The 19320-nt window shown below is 39.2% G+C and overlaps 1 protein-coding gene across 8 annotated transcripts in view; it reads right to left on the bottom strand.

Annotated features, from left to right (window-relative positions):
• SCML2 (Scm polycomb group protein like 2) overlaps window positions 1-19320 on the bottom strand; it is a 96373-nt gene that overhangs the window by 13280 nt on the left and 63773 nt on the right. For all 8 annotated transcript variants that reach the window (XM_080377139.1, XM_080377140.1, XM_080377137.1 and 5 more), the window contains 4 exons: window positions 12601-12851; window positions 7636-7771; window positions 5545-5748; window positions 990-1172 (listed from right to left, as the gene is read on the bottom strand). In XM_080377139.1, coding sequence (XP_080233265.1) covers window positions 990-1172; window positions 5545-5748; window positions 7636-7771; window positions 12601-12851 — 774 coding nt within the window. The remainder of the gene's footprint in view (window positions 1-989; window positions 1173-5544; window positions 5749-7635; window positions 7772-12600; window positions 12852-19320) is intronic.

Here is a 19320-nt window from a genome sequence, read left to right as displayed (position 1 = left end):
TCATTTTCTTGTGTCACACAGACTCAGTCATTTTGACACAAACTTTCAAAGCTGAAGTACAGAAGTACAGCTTAGTTTATACTGTCATCACCCAAATTACCCTGATCCTGTCTACTTTTCTGAAAAGAGTTAAAACTAATGATTTTTATATGACAGACGTAATTATAAACATAATTTCTCCATTGGAAAAGGGGCAGGAGGACTATTTTATTTTCGAAAGCAGCACCCAGAAGACAGACTTAGCTATCAGACAGCTGTGAGGAAGGTTCACACCCAGTATGAATCTTCTGAATTTACCCCAACATCAAGGCTTTCTCAGTTATGGCTCCTGGTAACCCTTGGGCTGGGACTTGCAATACCAGGCCCTGCAAACAACCCGATTAAAGATCCTGTGCAAGTCATTTCATTTCTCCCTCGCTCTACACTCCCACCGCAGCAGACAAACATATTGGCCTCAAACAAAACATCGCAAGCAGCCACCCACAACCCCCACCTTTTCTACTAGAAGACTGGATGGTACATAGCAGGATGCAAAATTTTTGGAGCCGTCACCGAGTAAGGTGAATAAAGCGGGAAGGAAGGACCTTTTACCGGTGCAGGAAGGGCTAGACCTTTCAGGGCAAGCCCCTTCTCATAAGGCATTAAGTATCTTTTTGTAAGTTTATTTTATGATCCAAACATAAATTTAACAAAAGAAATGTGAAGTTTTGAGCTTGTCCTTTTGGTGGTATCACAGTGGTACAATACATACGTTTCCTGGCTTGGCTACAAGGAGGAGTTTCCTGAACAAAATGATTTCTGCACATGTGGTATGAGCTATTCCATCCTGTCAAAGCACTACCACACTGGAACCAATTCACTGAGAACTTAAGCATATTCATTTCAATCAATTCATGTCACAGAAAGACAGATTTTAAAGTTACATTTCAGAAAGTCATCACACTTCTCAAAAACATCAGCACTTGAAAATAACAGCTGTTTAACAGTACCTGGTTTGTTCCTATCATATTCTGTAGGACTATGTGCACATCCCCTGTAAGGGCTGAAAGGTTGGCTACTGAAGAGATTATCACACTGCAGGCTGTGGCAGAGTTTCTCCAAGAAGCGCAGGACAAACGATGCACTGTTTACAGAAGGAAGATTGATGGCATGCTTTTCCCCATCAAAGGAAGCTGTGAATAAGAAGATGATGTCAAACACCTCCTAAGCATCATGTAGTAAAACACCATCATTAACTTAAAAGGAGAAGACGTCCAGATTTGATTTAAACTACACATGAGAAGATTAAACAATCATTCTGGTAGTTTAACAAACTTACATCCAAAGGACTGATTTTACCTTGCATTGGATACATGCTAGTTTAAATTTGCTCTATGGGCACTTATTTTAATGAAATAATTTTGGATTCACACCAGCATAACAAAACTTGCAACTATTCCCTCATCACCAAAACCTTATGCATAATTTCTGTTGTTCACTTATAAACCAGCAAGCTCTCCGCCACCTATTTGCAGGAGATTACACAGAAAAGACCCTTTACGGTACTTGCCAAAAAAAATTTACAACATTTTTTTTTTTAAAAAAAAGGAAGGAAACAACTGTAAGATTTTTTTTTCTCAGTTTCTAACTGAACTGAGCACAGTTTTGGTAATATGCTGGCATCCGTCACCATTGAAATTCTGACTACAGAACCCGTTTTGCCATTTGCTATTTTATCACTAGAGAAATCTATCCTGCTGTCAACACTACAGTGGTCAAGCTCCCTTTTTTTTCAACAGGAGCTAGATGGCAGAGATACCACAACAGCCACAAATGGATCTGGTGTCTTTGAAACTGAGTGATCACAAAAAAGCCTGGACATGTGCCTATGCCTTTTACTTGCTGACCTCCCTCCTTGCCCCCCAGAGTGTTGCAGTTGATGGTACTTTCCTTTTTTGTGAAAACTAGTAAGATTTTGAAAAGACTCAGTACTACTCAATACTAAAAGATGAATAATTACCATTACATTAGCTGAAACTTTTAGTTACTTCTGATTAGAAAGACATTACAACAAAGCAGGAGCAAACTTGTAAGGTAATCCTAGGGCTAGAAAGAAGTGACATAAACACCAGGTTTATGCATCAATTTGTCTTCTTGATTTTCAGCCTGTCATGCAGCTTTCTGTTGTTAACATGTTTCCAAATGATAAGTAGAGCTTTAAAGGATCACATTTTGTTGGTAGCAGATGCATTTAAAAACAAAAACCAAAACCCAAAAGTGTCAAGAAAGCCTTTATTCACAGATCTGAATTAAGGAACATTTCCATATTGTGTTACAAAAGAGATAGATAATATACACAAAACCAAAGAAAACACCCAAGTTTAGCATATTTTAGGCTTCCTTAGGAAATCAGAAGTGTCAGTTACTTACACTGTTGATGTAAGGAAGCTTCTGATTAGAGTTAATGCAAGCTAACCAGCTGGCATCAACAACTTTTCTCATCTCCTTCATGACATCCAGTGCAAGTGCTTAAAGTTTAAGAGTCAGTACTACAGAGACAAATCCCAGACCAATGTGTTTCCATGGCCCATTCAGTTTTTCCAGGCTTCAGCGTTCAAATGAAATGCTAATGATTCACAGTCCCACATGTGGCTCAGACACAAGGTCTTCTACCTCCTGTTAGGGGAAGGGGTCTCTGAAGGCAAATTTTTGCTTGGAACTCAACCAGCTCTGGAGAGTAAATGGGCTGTGAGACCTAGCATGGCCTGATCTCCTGACAAATTTACTGCAAGGTAGTAGTCAGCTACAGCAAACATTTAAAATGCTTTATAATAGCCTTACGGATCTTCTTATATGACCTTGGGGAAATCACTTATTCTCCATGCCTTAATTTCTCATTTTGAAAAGAAGCATTGAAAAGAACAATATTATCCTAGAGCTGTCAGGAGGATAAAGCAAGAAACAGCTGAGGCAATGTGACTGCCCCAGCAAGACATACCATGGGAAAAATCCACAAATAAAAATTCAGTGCAAACACAGCTCCCTTGTACTCTGAACACCTGAGGACAACCATACGAACTCCAAGGGTGTAGGACCCAGATCCATAGGCTCAACTGTCTGCTCTGCTTTGGGACAACATAAGCCTCTTACTTCCCAGATAAATGCTAGGGGGAAAAATAAAAAGGATTACTTCTGAGGTGCAATAACCTCAACCTTTAATGACAAATAAACAGAGGCTGGAGCTTGCACATGCAATCCCAGTCCCTGGGGTGAAGAGTCACTCTCATTTCTTCACCTGCCGTTCATTGTATAAGCATGTTTTAGATACCAACTTCAAGCCAGGACAAAGGCTGAGAACTAAACTATCAGAGAAATGCATTTGTCTGACAGTAAAGAAACTCACCCCAGAGTCTGATTTTAATTCTCTGCTTGAGAAGATTTATCTGAGTCTATTTCATCCCACTGAACACCATAGTCTCTGCACTACAAGGAGAAAAAAGGGGCTGACACCACCACCACCATTACTGGCTTGCTAATCAAGCCCTTAATTTCCTTTCAATTATATTTGCCTGAATTGAACCATTATGCATCAAGCAAAAATAAAATGGTTTGTGCTTTTGTTTGAGTACTAAAAGGTGGAAAAATCCTAAAATCTATTCTATTCAAAACAATTATTTTCTTTGGCAGCTGAACCAAAAGAACCACTATTTATTCACATGTATTCAAGCAAGATTATTTTATCCACAACCTCATTAGCATACAGTTTCCTCCTAAAGCAGGTATAATACTTGTCATGAAAGTATCAGTCCACAAAAGATTTAGATTGCTCATTCTCTGCTACAACCTTTTTTTCCTGCCAGTCTAAAAACAAACAACCATCACCTGAATAACAAACCACACTCCAAAGCCAGTTTCAAACAAAAACTCTACAAGAAAACGCTCTCACAACTTCATTCTGTAATTTCTCTATTTATTCTACTGTAGCTTTCCTCTTCTTCCTTACTGTTCATGTGCACAGCTGGTTGTAATGTGCTACATTAACCTAAGTCACATTTTTGTGCTTCTCAAGATAGTTCACAAATTTCTGATAACATGACAGGGAGTGTTTGCTCACCCACTTCTCAGCGACCTGTTTGACAAACTGATGAGAAGGCAAGAGCTCAAGAACACTGGAAACCCACTGGCGTCTTGTGGCTCACTATCACCTGGACCAGGACCCTGCTTCAGGAGCAATCCACATTGCCGAGTCCCTCAAACCCAGGGCTACAGAGATGCTTGCTCTGAATCCAGGCCTTGGGGTGAAGCCAGGTGCAGAACAGTAATTTCTTTTTGTACAGAATTTTTGAATGTAAACAAACCACAATACATAAGGATTCTGAAATTTCTCTCTCCTCTGTGAAATAATTATTTTCAACTACTCAGTCACAGATACGCCACTGGCCTACGATTTACTCCATGATAAACAATCACAAACAGAATACTGGTGATACACATCTCTGCATTTTGTTCTAGAAAATTGACTTGTCTGAATTAGGTACAGCAAGATATTAATAATGTAATAAGTTTTCACATATCTTGTAAAAATAAAGCAATGAGTTCCAAACCCACACATACACAATGCCATTAAACCTTTACTACGCAGCAGAGAAGTAGCATCCATTTTGTGAACAAACTCACGGGGATGCATAAGCAAGGCTTACTGTAGTTCTGCTATATGCAGGTTGGGGTGCTGCTCTTTAAATATTGTTAGCAATATCTTTATGAGGATTTAATTGAACCTGTATTCCACTAATCATCTTTCACATCTGGTGTTAATGTAAGGAGATTAGAGTAACAGAAAGTCCTTTTATCGCCAGTGACAGAATTATGAATTGATGTGCTAACTGCTATATGGATACATCCCAGCCTAGGAGGAAGAGAAATGTCAAGCAGCAGTTACTCGGTTTAAGATACAGATAATTTATCTATAAACCTGCCATTAATATGTAATAGAAATAAACCCATTCCATAATAGGGGACATCGGTGGATGAACACTGACCTAAGATACTGCTAACAATTCTGGGAAACAAGGGAAGGGAAGAAGCAGCTACTTTAACATGTGGAATCACTTGCCTGGAAGCTGAACAGATTAGTTGGAAACTTTTCACTCACTTGGTTAAGGCATCAAGAATACAAACACTACGTATGGATAGGATTATGTGAATGACTTGACTTAAAGCTGATTATTTCACTTGTACTAAGTTTACTTGACAAATGTTTGGCTACAGCTACTAAACGAGGCACATGAGCTCCACTTAAGAATCTAACTGTACTGCGTATATGTAATCTAATGCTGCTATTGCCAAATTCTAATTTAAAGAATTGTTCAAATCATCCTGGACGCCGAGTGAGATAAATCACATCCACCAATACTCCCTTAGAAAAGGAGTTCACAAGTATATGTTCTTGACTGTGCTTAAATAGTTAGACAAGTGATACAAACTCATTGCAGCTACTTCAGTTCTGCCCTACCTCAAATTTGCAACCAAGTGAAGAAACAGAAAAAACAAAGCATCTTCACATACCAGTTATCATTTCCCCTCCATGATGGCCAGATCTCAGAAATCCAAAGACTGTTTTGGATTGATAGGCACAATCCACACAAGCCTGTACAGCCTGCTGAAGTACCACGTTGACAGGACCTGGTCCAAAGTGATCTGGAAGCTGCTGAACCTTCTTCTTATCCAGGTGAGGCCCAGAATTTCCATGCTTGTTGACATAAACACACACTGAAAAAGAACAAGCCATGTTTACTGCCAGGGAAAAAAAGACATGTTTCCAAGCTAGAACTGCAAACTGTCTTCATAGTTTTTAAATTTTGAGGAAAAGATTTACTGATCAACTCAAGAAGCTGAACACACATATATACGTTCAGAGCATGCAAAAAGTGCTCTGTCTTCTGTTCTCATGCCTGAGTCCTAAACCCACTTCTTTCTGGTCTCTAAAGCCCTTCTACATCTCATTAATGTAACAAAGCTGTCATAATCTGTGCTTACCTTTTAATTTGACTAATCTCTGTTCATACACTAGTTCTAATAAAGGAGAAATTTCTGGCAGGTACTCTAAACTACGATGCCATGGTTCTTAAAAGCTGGCCTTACCAAGTTACTGCCCTAATTCTGCTCCTGTTTGAGAAGCTGCAACAAAGTCAACCCTATGGTATACACCTACCACTGATGCTCAGTTCTGAAGCACACATATAACGCTAACCTGTGCATGTGTAACGGCTACTGAAGGTCTGTACTTTCAGAAGCCCCAAACCACTCATGTTATGATTTCCACACTGCAACTTGGCCTTCTCTGCTAAATAAAATGAACATATTTCTCTAAAAAAACTGTAAGGTGGTTTAAAGCTTAGCACAAAACAATCAAATAGAACTTCTGAAATTACTTTTTATAGAGACTATGCAAAACTGTCTTTCAAAAGGAATGGCGAGGCAGAAAAAGCGTGGGAAAAAGCCGTAAGTGAAGATTTTTTCCTTTTTGGCCTTGGCTGTCACAGGACCAGGAATGCACCCAAGACATTATCACAGCTTAATGAAAAAATGTGTCCCTGTGGTAATTAAGCAGACAATCTAAGCATTCTGTTATACAAAAGACTGCCATAATTTCTGAACTATGGTATTATTTGGGCTTAGTTAAAACCCTGTATCTTTAAAAATGAAATATTTCTGTAAGGTTTTTAATGATCTTATGTCTTCATGCATATCTGCTTACTCTCTGATGTCTGCAAGCTGAAAGAACCTACTTGTACAAATAAAGATACAAATCAGCAAAAACAGTTTTCATGGCATCTTCAGCCTGGCCTCAGTGACAACTGCCTCTCTACAGGTTTATTTTCCTAGGAAACATACATATTTTCCTGTCATCCGTGACTGAAGTTGGGTGTGAGAAGAGCCTGACAACTTCTATTGTTAAAACAGGTTTTAAATGTAAAAAACACCCCAAACAAAATTATCATAATTTATGGAGTTTTTAGAAAGTTCTGAGATTTCAGTTGACAACAAACAACTTGCTTCACTACAGGGTTACAAGTTCTTCAATGAGTTAGTTCATGTACTAGCTTATTTCTCTTTCGCCAAACCCTTCCAAGACACATTTCATTATATATCAAAACCAAGCAAACATAAGAGGAAGGAGGAATGTATTTCCTCTAATTGCCTTCACTTCATTTAAACAGTCCGAGTTGTTTCTTTTAATGTAAGGCTATACAGAGATAAAATCTCCATTTTGTTATATTATAGTACAGTCTGCACGATATCAGACTATCATATGGGGTTTTAGCTACATCTATTCCCATTTCATACATTAAGGAGTGGGACAGACATGAAAGAACTGTACAATTTCCTTCTTCAGGCAGGAACAACTGCCAGGTCTAGCAGATCTATCAAAAGCCCCTGTGCTCCAGCACTTCCTGCTATAACGCAGGCATCAAAATACTAGTTCTGCAAAGTAACACTAGCACCTGCAAGTATCTTTAAAAAATAAGGTAGCTGGATAATGACTTACAGTAATAAGTTTGCAGCACATTTTCCATAAAATGACACTGCTAGTTTGCTTAAAATGGAAGCCATTTCACACTAAAAATGTAATATTTTTTTTTCTTTTCCTTTTACCTGTGGATATAACTGCTGCAGTTGCACCAGTCAAACCAATTCCACTTTTAAGTATCTGTGTAGTGCCACTGTCCCCCTCAGGAGAAGAATGAGGAGAAGGAGATGCAGGAGTCAGTTCTTCCAGTAAGACTTTTTTCTGTTTAGAGAAAAAAAAAGAAAAAAAGAAAAAAGAGAAGTCAAAATGTTTAATGTTGTTTAGGGAGTCTGCAAATCCTTTTTTGCTATCAGTTACCATCTTACTGAATATGTGGGGTTTCTTATTACAAAATTAATACACACAGCAGAGAAGATATTGTCCAGGAAAGGAAGACCAGAAACTGTCAGTTTGCATTTACAGCTACTTAAGTAAAGCAGTGGAAGAAAAAGGACTTAAAAAAAGAGCCCACCTCTATCTAAAGAGTAGGAAAAGAAGGAGCTTTATATATCAATTCACAATGTTTCTAAATCCTAAGAAGCACAGAAGAGGTGTTTTAGATTATTTTCCTGTCCATACCTTCCCAATCATCTGGGTTTATCACAACTCAAATCAATTAGTTGGGCTGTGTATTTATTCCCTTATAAAATTTGAGTCACATTTAGGTGTCAACTTTACAGTGTACCCAGATATTCCCTCAGCTCGTTTCAAAGAGGCTGAAATTCTCAAGTAATCACTTTCAGGAATTGGTGCTTTACACAAAATATCAAATAAACGAGTAGTTACAATCCAGTTACATGGCTTGCCAAAACCTTTTCCTTTCCCAGGTCAGACTTACTTGCAGCTTATTATACAACAGACAACCAGAGTTCTCAGCACAGATTTAGAAATTGGTCAGTGTGCTTTACCTTCCGCCTGAGAAAGGGAGAGTTTTCTTGCAATTTGGTTTGGACTGGGTTTTAGAAAAGAGACATGAACAAGGAAGGCATTTCTAATGTGCTTTGACATGCTATGAAAATATATGGAAATAAAAGAAATAATGAATTGAAGAAAAGTTCATCACCTCTCCCTTCACCATTTATTCTTGCATGAGAACAGATTACATTCTCATTTTCTTACCTATCAAAAAAAATTAGGAATATAAGAGATTACCCAAGGTCTTGGCACTGCTGAAGGCAGCAGTGACTTGGCTACTCATATGGTAAGGATATACTGCAAAAATTGATCTATAGTGAAGTGAAAATTCAGTCAAGTTGCTAAGGGAAGCTAAGCCCTCTTCCACTTAGCAGTATTCATCCTTCACACTTTTAGAAGCAGCATATTTTCCAAATAATATATTAAAAAACATGTTGAAAGCAAACAAAATATACAACTTCTTAACAGTTAAGCAGTGCTTAACTTCTTGACAACACCTATGAAGAATAAATTAACTTTCTTCTGAAATACAAGGCACTTTTAAGAAAATTTCTGTGCCCCTTTCCAGTTCAGAGAAAATAGGCGTGGCTGGAGAAACTCCTTGACAATATGGCACTGCATGGAATCCCCATGAACCTAAGGAACAGACTGCCAAGGCTACTGCGAATGAGACGAGGTGGCTCAGGTCAGACACTGAACCAAGCTGTGATGTATTACTTGTCAGGAATTGCCTATGTATCTTAACGTTGGGTGACAGAAAGGTCTCCATCCTTAATACAGAGAGCAAAAATGCACTTGGGAAGACTCAGCTTTTGATCGGAAGTCTGACATTCCTGAAGGCCCGTCTAGAGCAGGGACTTTTTTTTTTTTTTTGGGGTGGGCACAGTTGCCTGTCACTGCACTACAAAAATATGGGTGGTCAAGTTGAAGGGAAAGAGGAAATGGGAGAAATGGAAATACAAAAACACAAACACTAAACTGTAAGGCACCCTCCACACCCACACTCACACATCAGCGTGGTGAGGCTACCCAGCCATCTTCTACCTTCTCCTTCAGAAGCAAGAAGGAGCATCTATTTTGGAGGTACCTCACGTTATGCTTGCTCAGCTGAGGTTCTCATTTTGCAACCCCAAACTGAAGAGCAGCAAATTGCGATCCCAAAGCCATGTTGTTTCACGAGGCAGGCCATGTTCCCAGCAGGACTCAGCACATTTGCTTGGTCAGGGTGCCCTGGCTGGCCCCTGCCAGCTGGGAGGGCATGCCAGCTCTGTTTGCCCACATAAAGCAATGCTCACAGTCTGGCACCACATGGTCAACTTCACAGGCTTTACCCTGATGCTTAAAATTCTCTTCTTGTGGGGTCGAATTTAGGGCTATGATCCACACTTAGACAAGGCACCTCTTCAAGAAATTCTGGAAGGATTTCTTTGCATTGTTATGCAAAGTATACTTTAAAAATAATGAAAGAGATACAAAGAGATTTCTTCTCCATTATGACACAGTAAAACATACAGTGCAAACTGGGGGAGACAAACAGAAAACAAAACCCAACATGCATCTCATGCTTACAGAGAAGCTTAGAAAACTAGAAAAATAAAGGAGAAAAATGACAACGGCTCAACATTCCCACTGTATAACAGAAGTTAATACCTGCACAATGATAAACAATGCAACGTAACAAACATAAAAGGGCAAGGAAAGTCAAACAGCTCTACAGAGTATCAGGCATTGACCAATCTCCCTAAATACACAGGTTTTGAACTACCACAAAGCCAGCTCACACTTGAAGCACAATTACTTAGCCTGAAATCTGGAGGGTTTTTCTGGATCAGTATTGGAAAAGAGAGAGGAAAAAAAAAAAAAAGGCACTTTCAAATCTCTAGGCGCATACCACTTGCATTATATTTGCATATGTATTGTGAGGTATATAGGCTCTACGGCACTCCATGTCAGATACACCCTGTGTGTGCAGAACTCCCACAAAGCCCCATTTCTTCTTTTTACCCTCATGGTAACAGGTGTAACAGTCCAATGAAGACCTTGCAATAAGATCTTAGCAATTTAACCATGTACCAAAGCAGTAACAACCTCCTGTGGATTCTCAAAAGGAGCTTGTTTTTTTCGAGTTTTTAATGCAAAACTTAATGTAGTAAAACTCCCCAAGTTAGATTTATCAAACATAGATTCTGCAAAACCTAACTTTGAGTTGCCTGGTCCCACAGGAGAAATCAGGAGTGAGTAGAGGTACTTCAGATTCACTGCCTCAAGACATGGAGTGTCAGCAGTAACCCCCATTACCAAATCAAATCCCCACAAATACCACACACAGATCAGGTGCCAAATGCAGTGCTCCAAGCAGACACTTCCAGACACCCAGTGTTTAAAGCCCAGAAGCCTCCTCTAAGGTTGACATACCTCTAACTATTCTTTCAAAGGATATGCAAAGCCTCTCAATTTCTTTTTCATCAAACACTGAGGACAAAACTCTTACATGAAAGTGTGCATCCTGCCATACCTGTGTACATCCTGAAGATATGAAAGTCCTGTGTTCGGTGCGCTCCTTTAAAGACCCCCAAAGACCTACAGAGAATACCCCATCCACAAGCTGTGTCTGGATGGGAGCACCTTTATCCCCTTAATCTGTGTCTCTGTGCACTTCTATACACCAAGCAAGAAATAAAGCTGGAGACCACTTGTATCAGTAGCCTACCAGTCTGGATGCCCAACTGGAAGGGGCAGGCAGCAGAGGAGACAGTGCTTGCCTTTCAATTTCTGGTTCCCAGAATAATTTCTTACGTTGTGGTCAACATTTCAACAAAGTGCCTGCTTCCAGTTTTGTGCTAGAGCCTTCTGGGTATACTACAACAATGTTATTTCCCTAGCACTTTGCACTGATCAGCGCTATCACTGAAGGGAGAAGTCCCCCTGTGCTATATTACTTCACCCCTTCCCTCATACCACTAGCAATAGATCCCATAGCCCAGTGATCCAGACTGGAGGAGAAACCCCTCCAAACTTCAACTTTTTGAAACTTGAGGGTGAAGGAAAAAAAAAACCAACAAACCCCAGAGAAAACAGTGCCTCCTACTCTCCCATTGGTGCTAATGCAAAGGATGAGGAGCACAGGGACAGACAACTTGTCTGGGGAAAGACACTGCAGGATTGCTACTCCTGACAGCCTGCAGTGGGTGAGCCAGCCTCAGAAAACAGATTTTACTTCCACAGCAATTCAAGTTGCCTTAAATCTGCCCTGCTGTGATCCTATCCTTCTCTGCAGCAGCCACAGCACTTGTGCTTTTTTGGGGTGGAGCAGACACAGAAGGAAGTAAGAGGGATGGATGCTGGGTTAGCTGTCTGGCAGTTCAGCTCCTCGAACTAGGTTGCTCTGGGATTGTTTACCCACCAGTGGTGGCATCATGTGGGAGTGGGAAGAGGGGGGTTTACAGCAGTGTCAATTCATACCTGATCTAACAGCTCCAGAGGAGCTGAAGCTAGAGGCAGCTGCCAATACTCCAGGTCTGACTCAGCTTGGCAGGGAGAAAAAGCAGAAAGGCACCATGGCTTTCAGACCAGGGCAGAATTAGGCCCACACCTGCAGAAATGTATTGCCTGGAAAGAAGCTTCCTGCATCATGCCAGTACCTCAAGGATTAGGGTGTATCTAAAAGATTTCGTTCGGCAAATCCAGACGTATGCTTAAAATGCCTAAACTCTGCAACAAAGCCCTCACTGTTCCTAAGCCTTTGTTTCTAAACATGAAACAGAAAAAAAAGAAAAAAAAAAAACCACCAAAACCGCAAACTATACATATGGTTCAGTAACAAAATAACCCAGACTAAAAAGCCTAAAGGCTTCCCTGGCTTTTGCAATTTCACTGGAAATAGCTGTCCCAGAATAGTATTCTTCAACATCAACAACTCACCCATAAATAAATCAGTAATCTTGTTCTGGAATAAAATAATCCACAGAAGTTTATACTGAAATATTCCAGAATATTTATTCTAGACTTTTTCTTGTAATCAGTTGCTGAAAACAGTAAAGCCCTGAAGGCTGAAGACAGAAAATTAAATAATAATTAAAAAAAAATCTCACTACGAAATTTTGCAACATAAAATAAAGTAGTAGATAAGAACTAACCTTTTTTCCAGGTTTTAAACTTTTTTTCCTTGTTTTAAGATTTTCAGTATGAGAGGTGCTTTTTGTCAGGGGAATATTTTTAGGAGACCTGCCCTTCTTGGGAACTGCAGACTGTCCAGGGGGTTTGCCCCGACCTGGTTTCCTGCCCCGTTGCGCTGGTACTGGAGCAGATTTCTGTGGAGACTGCATTGAACGCCGGGTCACTTTGGAAGGGGAAGATTGGATTTTTGCACTGCTCTTTGTAATGGAAACTGAAGAAAAACAAAAACAAAAGGGAAGGGGGGGAAAACCTCAAAATGAACGATGGAAAGCAACTTTTCTAACAAAGGCTTAAAAAAAAAAAAGTAGTGCACAATTTACATGGTAAAATAAATATACTGGATATTTTGAACTTAAGTGGTTGGCATGAAACTATGTAACTTCATTAAAGCCAAAGAGAACTCTTCATAATCGATTTTTAAGAGGGGCTTTCCTAAGAGAAAAACATTCAAACGAAAATTAAAAAAAGAATCCACTCACCTTATAAATGCTTCCCATAATTTAATTACAATAAGATATTTCTAAAGTGCCATTCATCAAGAAGGCCTTCAAAATACTTCACAAATTATACAGCCCATAATACATCTGTTCTCCTCTAAGAGCAGTTTTCACAATTACAAGATATGTCAACTACATCTAGGGAGCTACACACCAATTTTAAGTAGCAAAGAAAATCCCCCCACTGAAAAGGAGAAACCAATGATAGGCAAAGTATCATTGATGAGCATTTGTCCGAGATGCCAGTTTAGAAAGTTAAGTTCACATATAACTATACCTAGATTTTTCTACCTGGAGTCATCCAGATATAACATTTTATTTGGAAGAAGGACTTCCAAAAGTCAAACACAAAGTATTGTTTTTATGCATTCTTAACACTGAAGTGCTTCTCTGTTGAATATCCCATCCCAAAACAAAATTGATCCAGTATGTATATGATCTGACTGTTTTATAATGTGGTGTGAAGCTGCAAGATGTTACCAGATTTCATTGAACAGAACTTCCTAGTTAGCAATGTTTTCCAACCAATTCACTCTTCCCTGAAGTAATGATGATAATTTTATTTTAACAACCTGTTTTGCAATGGACAGTTTAGAACACCAGAAGGATGCCAAACAGAACCTAAAGATAAGGATGTATCTTCAATGTCCTTCATCCTTCAATGAAAAGATGGACCGCACCATGCTACAGTAGCATCTGTATCCAACAAAAAGCAATTACTAAGTCCAAAACTCCAATAAATATTCTGTTTTGTTGGTGTGATTGCTGGCAGGCAGACAGATGCATAAGTTGTGGAAAAGGTAAGCAGAAGATGAAAATGGGAGATTTTGTGACTTCAAACCACCCTTGTGAGCGGTGTGGGAAAGGCACATGCAACGTATATGAAATAATTTGAAGGCTTTACACTAAAATTAGATGGCTTTCTAGTATCGCGCTGCCCCTACCACAGCCTTTTACATCTCACTGATGAAACTCTTGTGATTCACCCTAACCTTAGATACTATGAACTAAATGTGACACAGCTTAGAAACATTAAAAGTTAGGGTTCAAATGGGCTTTGACTATGCCAGTCATCGGTGTCTGAATCAAAGTGCTACTACAGACTGAAAGTGGAGTGTAAGGGGCTGCTACTATTTAATTTCCTGGATCTTTGTGAATTTGGAATATTTCTTCTCCTAAAATATTACGATATTGAGGCTTACTGGTAAGCATATAAAACATGAAATAAAATGCAAAGATACATTTGAAATGAGATCTTGAGAGACGAACATACTTAAAGGTAGAGTAACAGTTTTAATGTCTAGTTCTATGAGTGATATTTACCTTAACAGTCCAGCACCTAGCTTTACAACTGTTACTTTAGCTCTGAATTTTTATTCAGGAATTAACTGTTATTAAGTATTTGCAATAGAAAATGTCACAGTAAGATGAAATACACACTGCAAACTGACTTCTTATAAAATACAAGTACTACTGACACACATTTTTAAAGCCGCAGAAACATTTACATACATTGCTATTTGTCTGATTCAGTTACTAATCTAATACTCCTAAATGGCAGTTCAGAACAAGTCTCTTCATTATGGCTGCTTGCAATCCTAATACATCAAATACAGACATGATATCCCTTGGTATTTGAAAAGGACCACCTTCTGGATGTGCAAAGTGATCACTTCCCTTTTATTTATGTATGCTGAAACTTATTTTTATGTGCAATGACAACTTAAAATAAAATGAACAGAACTTTAACCAAATGCTGGCATAGCATTACTTTTATGTCTCTGAATTGCTGAATGACATCTTGCATTAAGCTGTACATCTGGAAAGCAAAACACTATCAACTGTATGCTGTACAATACAGCTCTACATACTGCATCCTGTATTATGCTTACACCCATGTAAAATGCAGCTATTTTTTTATTTATTTTGCCACACAACTAACTATATATTTAACGAAACAATCATGACCTCATAAAGAAATGTTATTTCACAAATTCTTTGTGCCTCTGCCTATGCTGAAATCTAGCAAATGCATTTCTACTCTCACACAGTAAAGACACAGCTAAGGTTAAATACACAGCTAATTGCAATGTCAACAGGTTCTAGCACAGGTATGAGTGTTGGGATACTGGGCAATCCCTACTCCCTTACAGAAGGACATTTACTGGACAAAGAGCAACAATGCAAACAGCTCCAATCACAGGCTGCCCTCTTGAACCACACACACCAAGTACACTTATGTCACCATCTTCCTACCTGTATATGCCAGAGGACCAAATATTAGCAGCATTAACCATTAAGGGGAGGGTCAGGTCCCATTTGGTATTTTTCCTTCTGCCTAGGGCTGAAGCTGCTCTTTTCAATAGGCAGGACTGCAACAAAGCCCATGCTGCCTGGGCAGGCTCCTGGAGATAGCAGCAAATGAGGAGACTGCTATTTGCATTTGTTGATTTAAGAGAGGATGGGGGGGAGCGCAAGGGAGTAGGAGACTGCTAAAGTAATTCCCATATTGTCTGCAGGCTGTACTGACAGTGATCATCAGTCACCTGCTCATACTTCCTTCACCCGGGCCTTCAGAAGGAGACCAAAGGTTACACTGGGTCACAGGATCTGGAGGGAAATGAAAAGACATGCAAAATGGAGCTGCCAACCCACTGCATCTGTAGACAGAGTTATCCCCACTAGGCCACATGTTCCAAAAACTAAGACATTTTAATAGTCTCATGAGAACTTGTTAAAATATAACGATGAAGAGAATAGAGAGAAAAAATGCCAAGCTCTGCTTGCAATTACTGCAGTATTTAGCTGGGATATTTACAACCAAAAAAGCACATTTGCCTTTTCAGGATGCTGCTTTGCATCACAAAGGCCTTCTCATTTGCACAAACAAAATCAAGCATTTGTGTCATGTTGCTCTTCCACACAAATATCCACTGCTCCAGCTTCAGGAACAGGATGCATTGCATGGCACTCTTGTTTACACCCAAAAACTGTACTGGCATTCTTAATAACTGAAGAGCACAGATTACACTACACAAACACACTTTAACATAGTAATGTTAGCAACGGCATTGCTAACGTTTAATGCAGTTAAATACCATTTTCAAAGTTCAGAGCTCTAGTTATACTGTCACATTAATGAGGGCTATAGGTGACTACCTCTATGCAACACACAAACGGCTTTCATACTTTCAATTATTGCTTATTCAGAACATTCTCATTTTCCCCCCAAAATGTTCTGTGAGAATTCCAATACCCACAACACATCCAACACATGTAAGAGAAACCCCAAATCCAGTACATTGGAACTCACAGCCTAAAGATGCTTTGCCACAACTCAGTCCTGGTTCGAACTAGCAGATCCACTGGAGTCAAACAAGCTCATTTGCATGAGAAGGACATGAAAGCTTAGACAGCCAAATTCTGCTTGTAGAAGCAGAAAAACTGCCCAGACACATGCAGAACTGCAGAATTTGACCCCAGAATGTTATCCCTGAGATCTCTTGCCAGAATAAGTCAGATATTTAAGACAACTGTGAAATCTGAAGCCACTGAAACCTCCAGCGCTTGGGAAGGGGATGGGACAAGATGACAGCTCAAAAGCCTGAATTCTCATGCAATTCTAATTAGTAAAATACCCTCAGATAATCCACAGTGATGGTTTAGCTCCATGTTTTTACAGAAAGTGAGGGAAAAGAGGTTCAGATTTTTAATGTTTAAACATTAGAAATCTACATTCAGGTAGTGTTACAGAGCAGCAATTACAAGACAAGACTTTAAAACGCTTTTACTTTTTAGTGAAATTACATGCAGCAAGGTAGAGACCGATTTTGCCATACATTTTGTGAACACAGCATTGCTACCTTAGGTGAAGGTGCCAATTAGGACAGTAAAAACAGTAATCCAGTGTTTAAACCAGCATTGCTTTCAAGACAGAAACAATTCTAATTGTATGTCAGTATTGTTCCTATGCTCCCACTGAGACACAAGCCAAATGTTCTTCTGAGAATAAAAAAAACCTGGCTGTTCTCTCACCTACAGATAAAAAAAAAGAGGCTAAGAGATTTAGCAACCTACCCTAAATCCATGTGAGTATTCCACAGCAGAAGTAATGGAAACATACCTCCTGAATTTTAGCCTGGGATTTTAACTGTAAAATTAACTTTCCTTAATACAGTAAGTTATTATCATGATAGTTTTGACAACTGGCAAAGGAGGTGGAAAAGATTAGCAATTTTTCAAAACAGCTTACTGCCAAGGATTATAAAAATTTATGTCCTTATGTCTCAATTGAACAAGAAAGCCATACAAAAGCGTAAGTATCTGTAATACATGCCACCTCTTTCTATCTGTGTTTGGATTACTTCTGATTAAGAGGTAGCTGCAAGATCCTAATTGATATGTTGCTATGATACAAAATCAGTTGTAAGTCATCATTTTGCCATCTAAAAAGCAACATTGCATTTGGAAGCTTCAATATCAACCTTGGCAAGACATGGACGTTACGGCTTACAATTTTCTTCTTTCTAGGTTTTAGTTTCTGCTACAAGTACAACAGAAGGAAAAAAGGAGGAAAGAAAAAAGGAAAGGAAAGGAAAAGAAGTCGCTTGCTACCTTCTGTGAAAAACCCTAGCCTTCCTTTCACAGCCCTGAAAGGTGAAATGGAGGGCTCCAAGCAACATAAGACCAAACCAGAGGAAAGGAAAGCATTGCTTTGCTAGTGACTTCCCCAGGCAGCGCTGTAGCACCACCTTTGGTCCGTCACCCCACCCCCAGCCTCCCACATTTTGTTTCAAGAGCTAGGCAAGACAGCACTTACGGAACAGACCTGTGAAAATACTAGTTATGCTCCATCAAAACCCACTGCTAACCAAACTAGCGTGCATTACTTCCAAAAAATCAACTTTTAATAGCTCAGCTGGAGCAGGGGGTGTGAGGGAGTGCAGGGTACAAGCAAAACAAAAGAAAGACTCCTTGGAAGATCTCTCCAGTTAATCTCAAGAAGTGTGAAAAGCCAGCTTCTAAGTCTCACCCTTCAACAAAGCATTCCTTTTGCAAATTAACTGAATTAACTGTATTTTGTTGATAAGCTGAGAAGGAAGAGAGCAAGTAAATACCCAATAAACTATCAAAGCAGCACGAACTTGAGTTAACTTAAGACGATTTAGGTGTGCTAATGATAAATCTGTCAATAAGCCTGGCAAAGCCTAGCTCTACACATCAGGTAAGAGTTTTAACACGCCGATTCTTCGCCCCACCATTACTGATTCTGACCAAGTTTTGCCATCATTTTTCCCCAAATAGCATCAGCAGGATGAAAGGAGGGCCCAAAATAAAACAACAAAATGCAACAAGCTTCAGGGGAAGAAAAAAAAGAAACAAAGAGCATGGGTAGTGCAATGCCACAATTTGTTTCATCTTGATATCTGAATGACAGAACCCATATTCTTAACATAGCTTATAAGTACTAACCACGTATTTCAAAAAAATCCACTCATTCCCATCCACTAGTTGGGCAACACAACTACTGTTGGTATTAGTATACACAAGACCTGAAAAAGAGCAAATAAAAAAAAAATTCTCCATGTAACAGTTAAAAATACATGTGTTGCAGTACTTCTAATTCAAAAGAAAATTACAACTACCTTATAAATAAACATGGTAAGATGGTGAGGAAACCAGACTTACAGTAAGGTCACAGCTCTGGGAAAGGCAAAACCTTTATTTTTTCTTAAGTGATTACTGCCCTGTAGCAGCACCATCCAGGCCTTGCTGCAAGATGCCAAGAAACATTAATACCAAATAAAAAAAGCTTAACATGTGAGAGAATGTGGCAAACCAGATTTTAGCCTGAAGCATTCGAGGAGTTTTTCATGTACAATTCTGAAGACAGCATAAATCTGCTTACTGTACGTGCCTGATTTAACTACTGTGACCTGCTCATGAAAAGAAGCTGGCTGCACTGAGAGAAAAATGAAACCTTAAGCAGTAAGAAATTGTACCATTTACCAACATTTGTTTTTTTCTTTGATGAAACTTAAGAATAACCATGCTTATCTGATATTTTTTTTGGCTACTTTAAGCAACGCGGAGTCTTTTCACAGATCTAACTGTAGCTCCATCTAAAGTTTCAACACTTCTTTTGTTTCACCTGCAAACATATGAGTAGTACTTATGTTTATA

The sequence above is a fragment of the Falco punctatus genome (genome assembly GCF_963210335.1).
Source record: "Falco punctatus genome assembly, chromosome: 2".
Taxonomy (NCBI): domain Eukaryota; kingdom Metazoa; phylum Chordata; class Aves; order Falconiformes; family Falconidae; genus Falco; species Falco punctatus.
The sequence above is the reverse complement of the archived record's forward strand: the minus strand, read 5'-3'. Positions and strand labels throughout refer to the sequence as shown.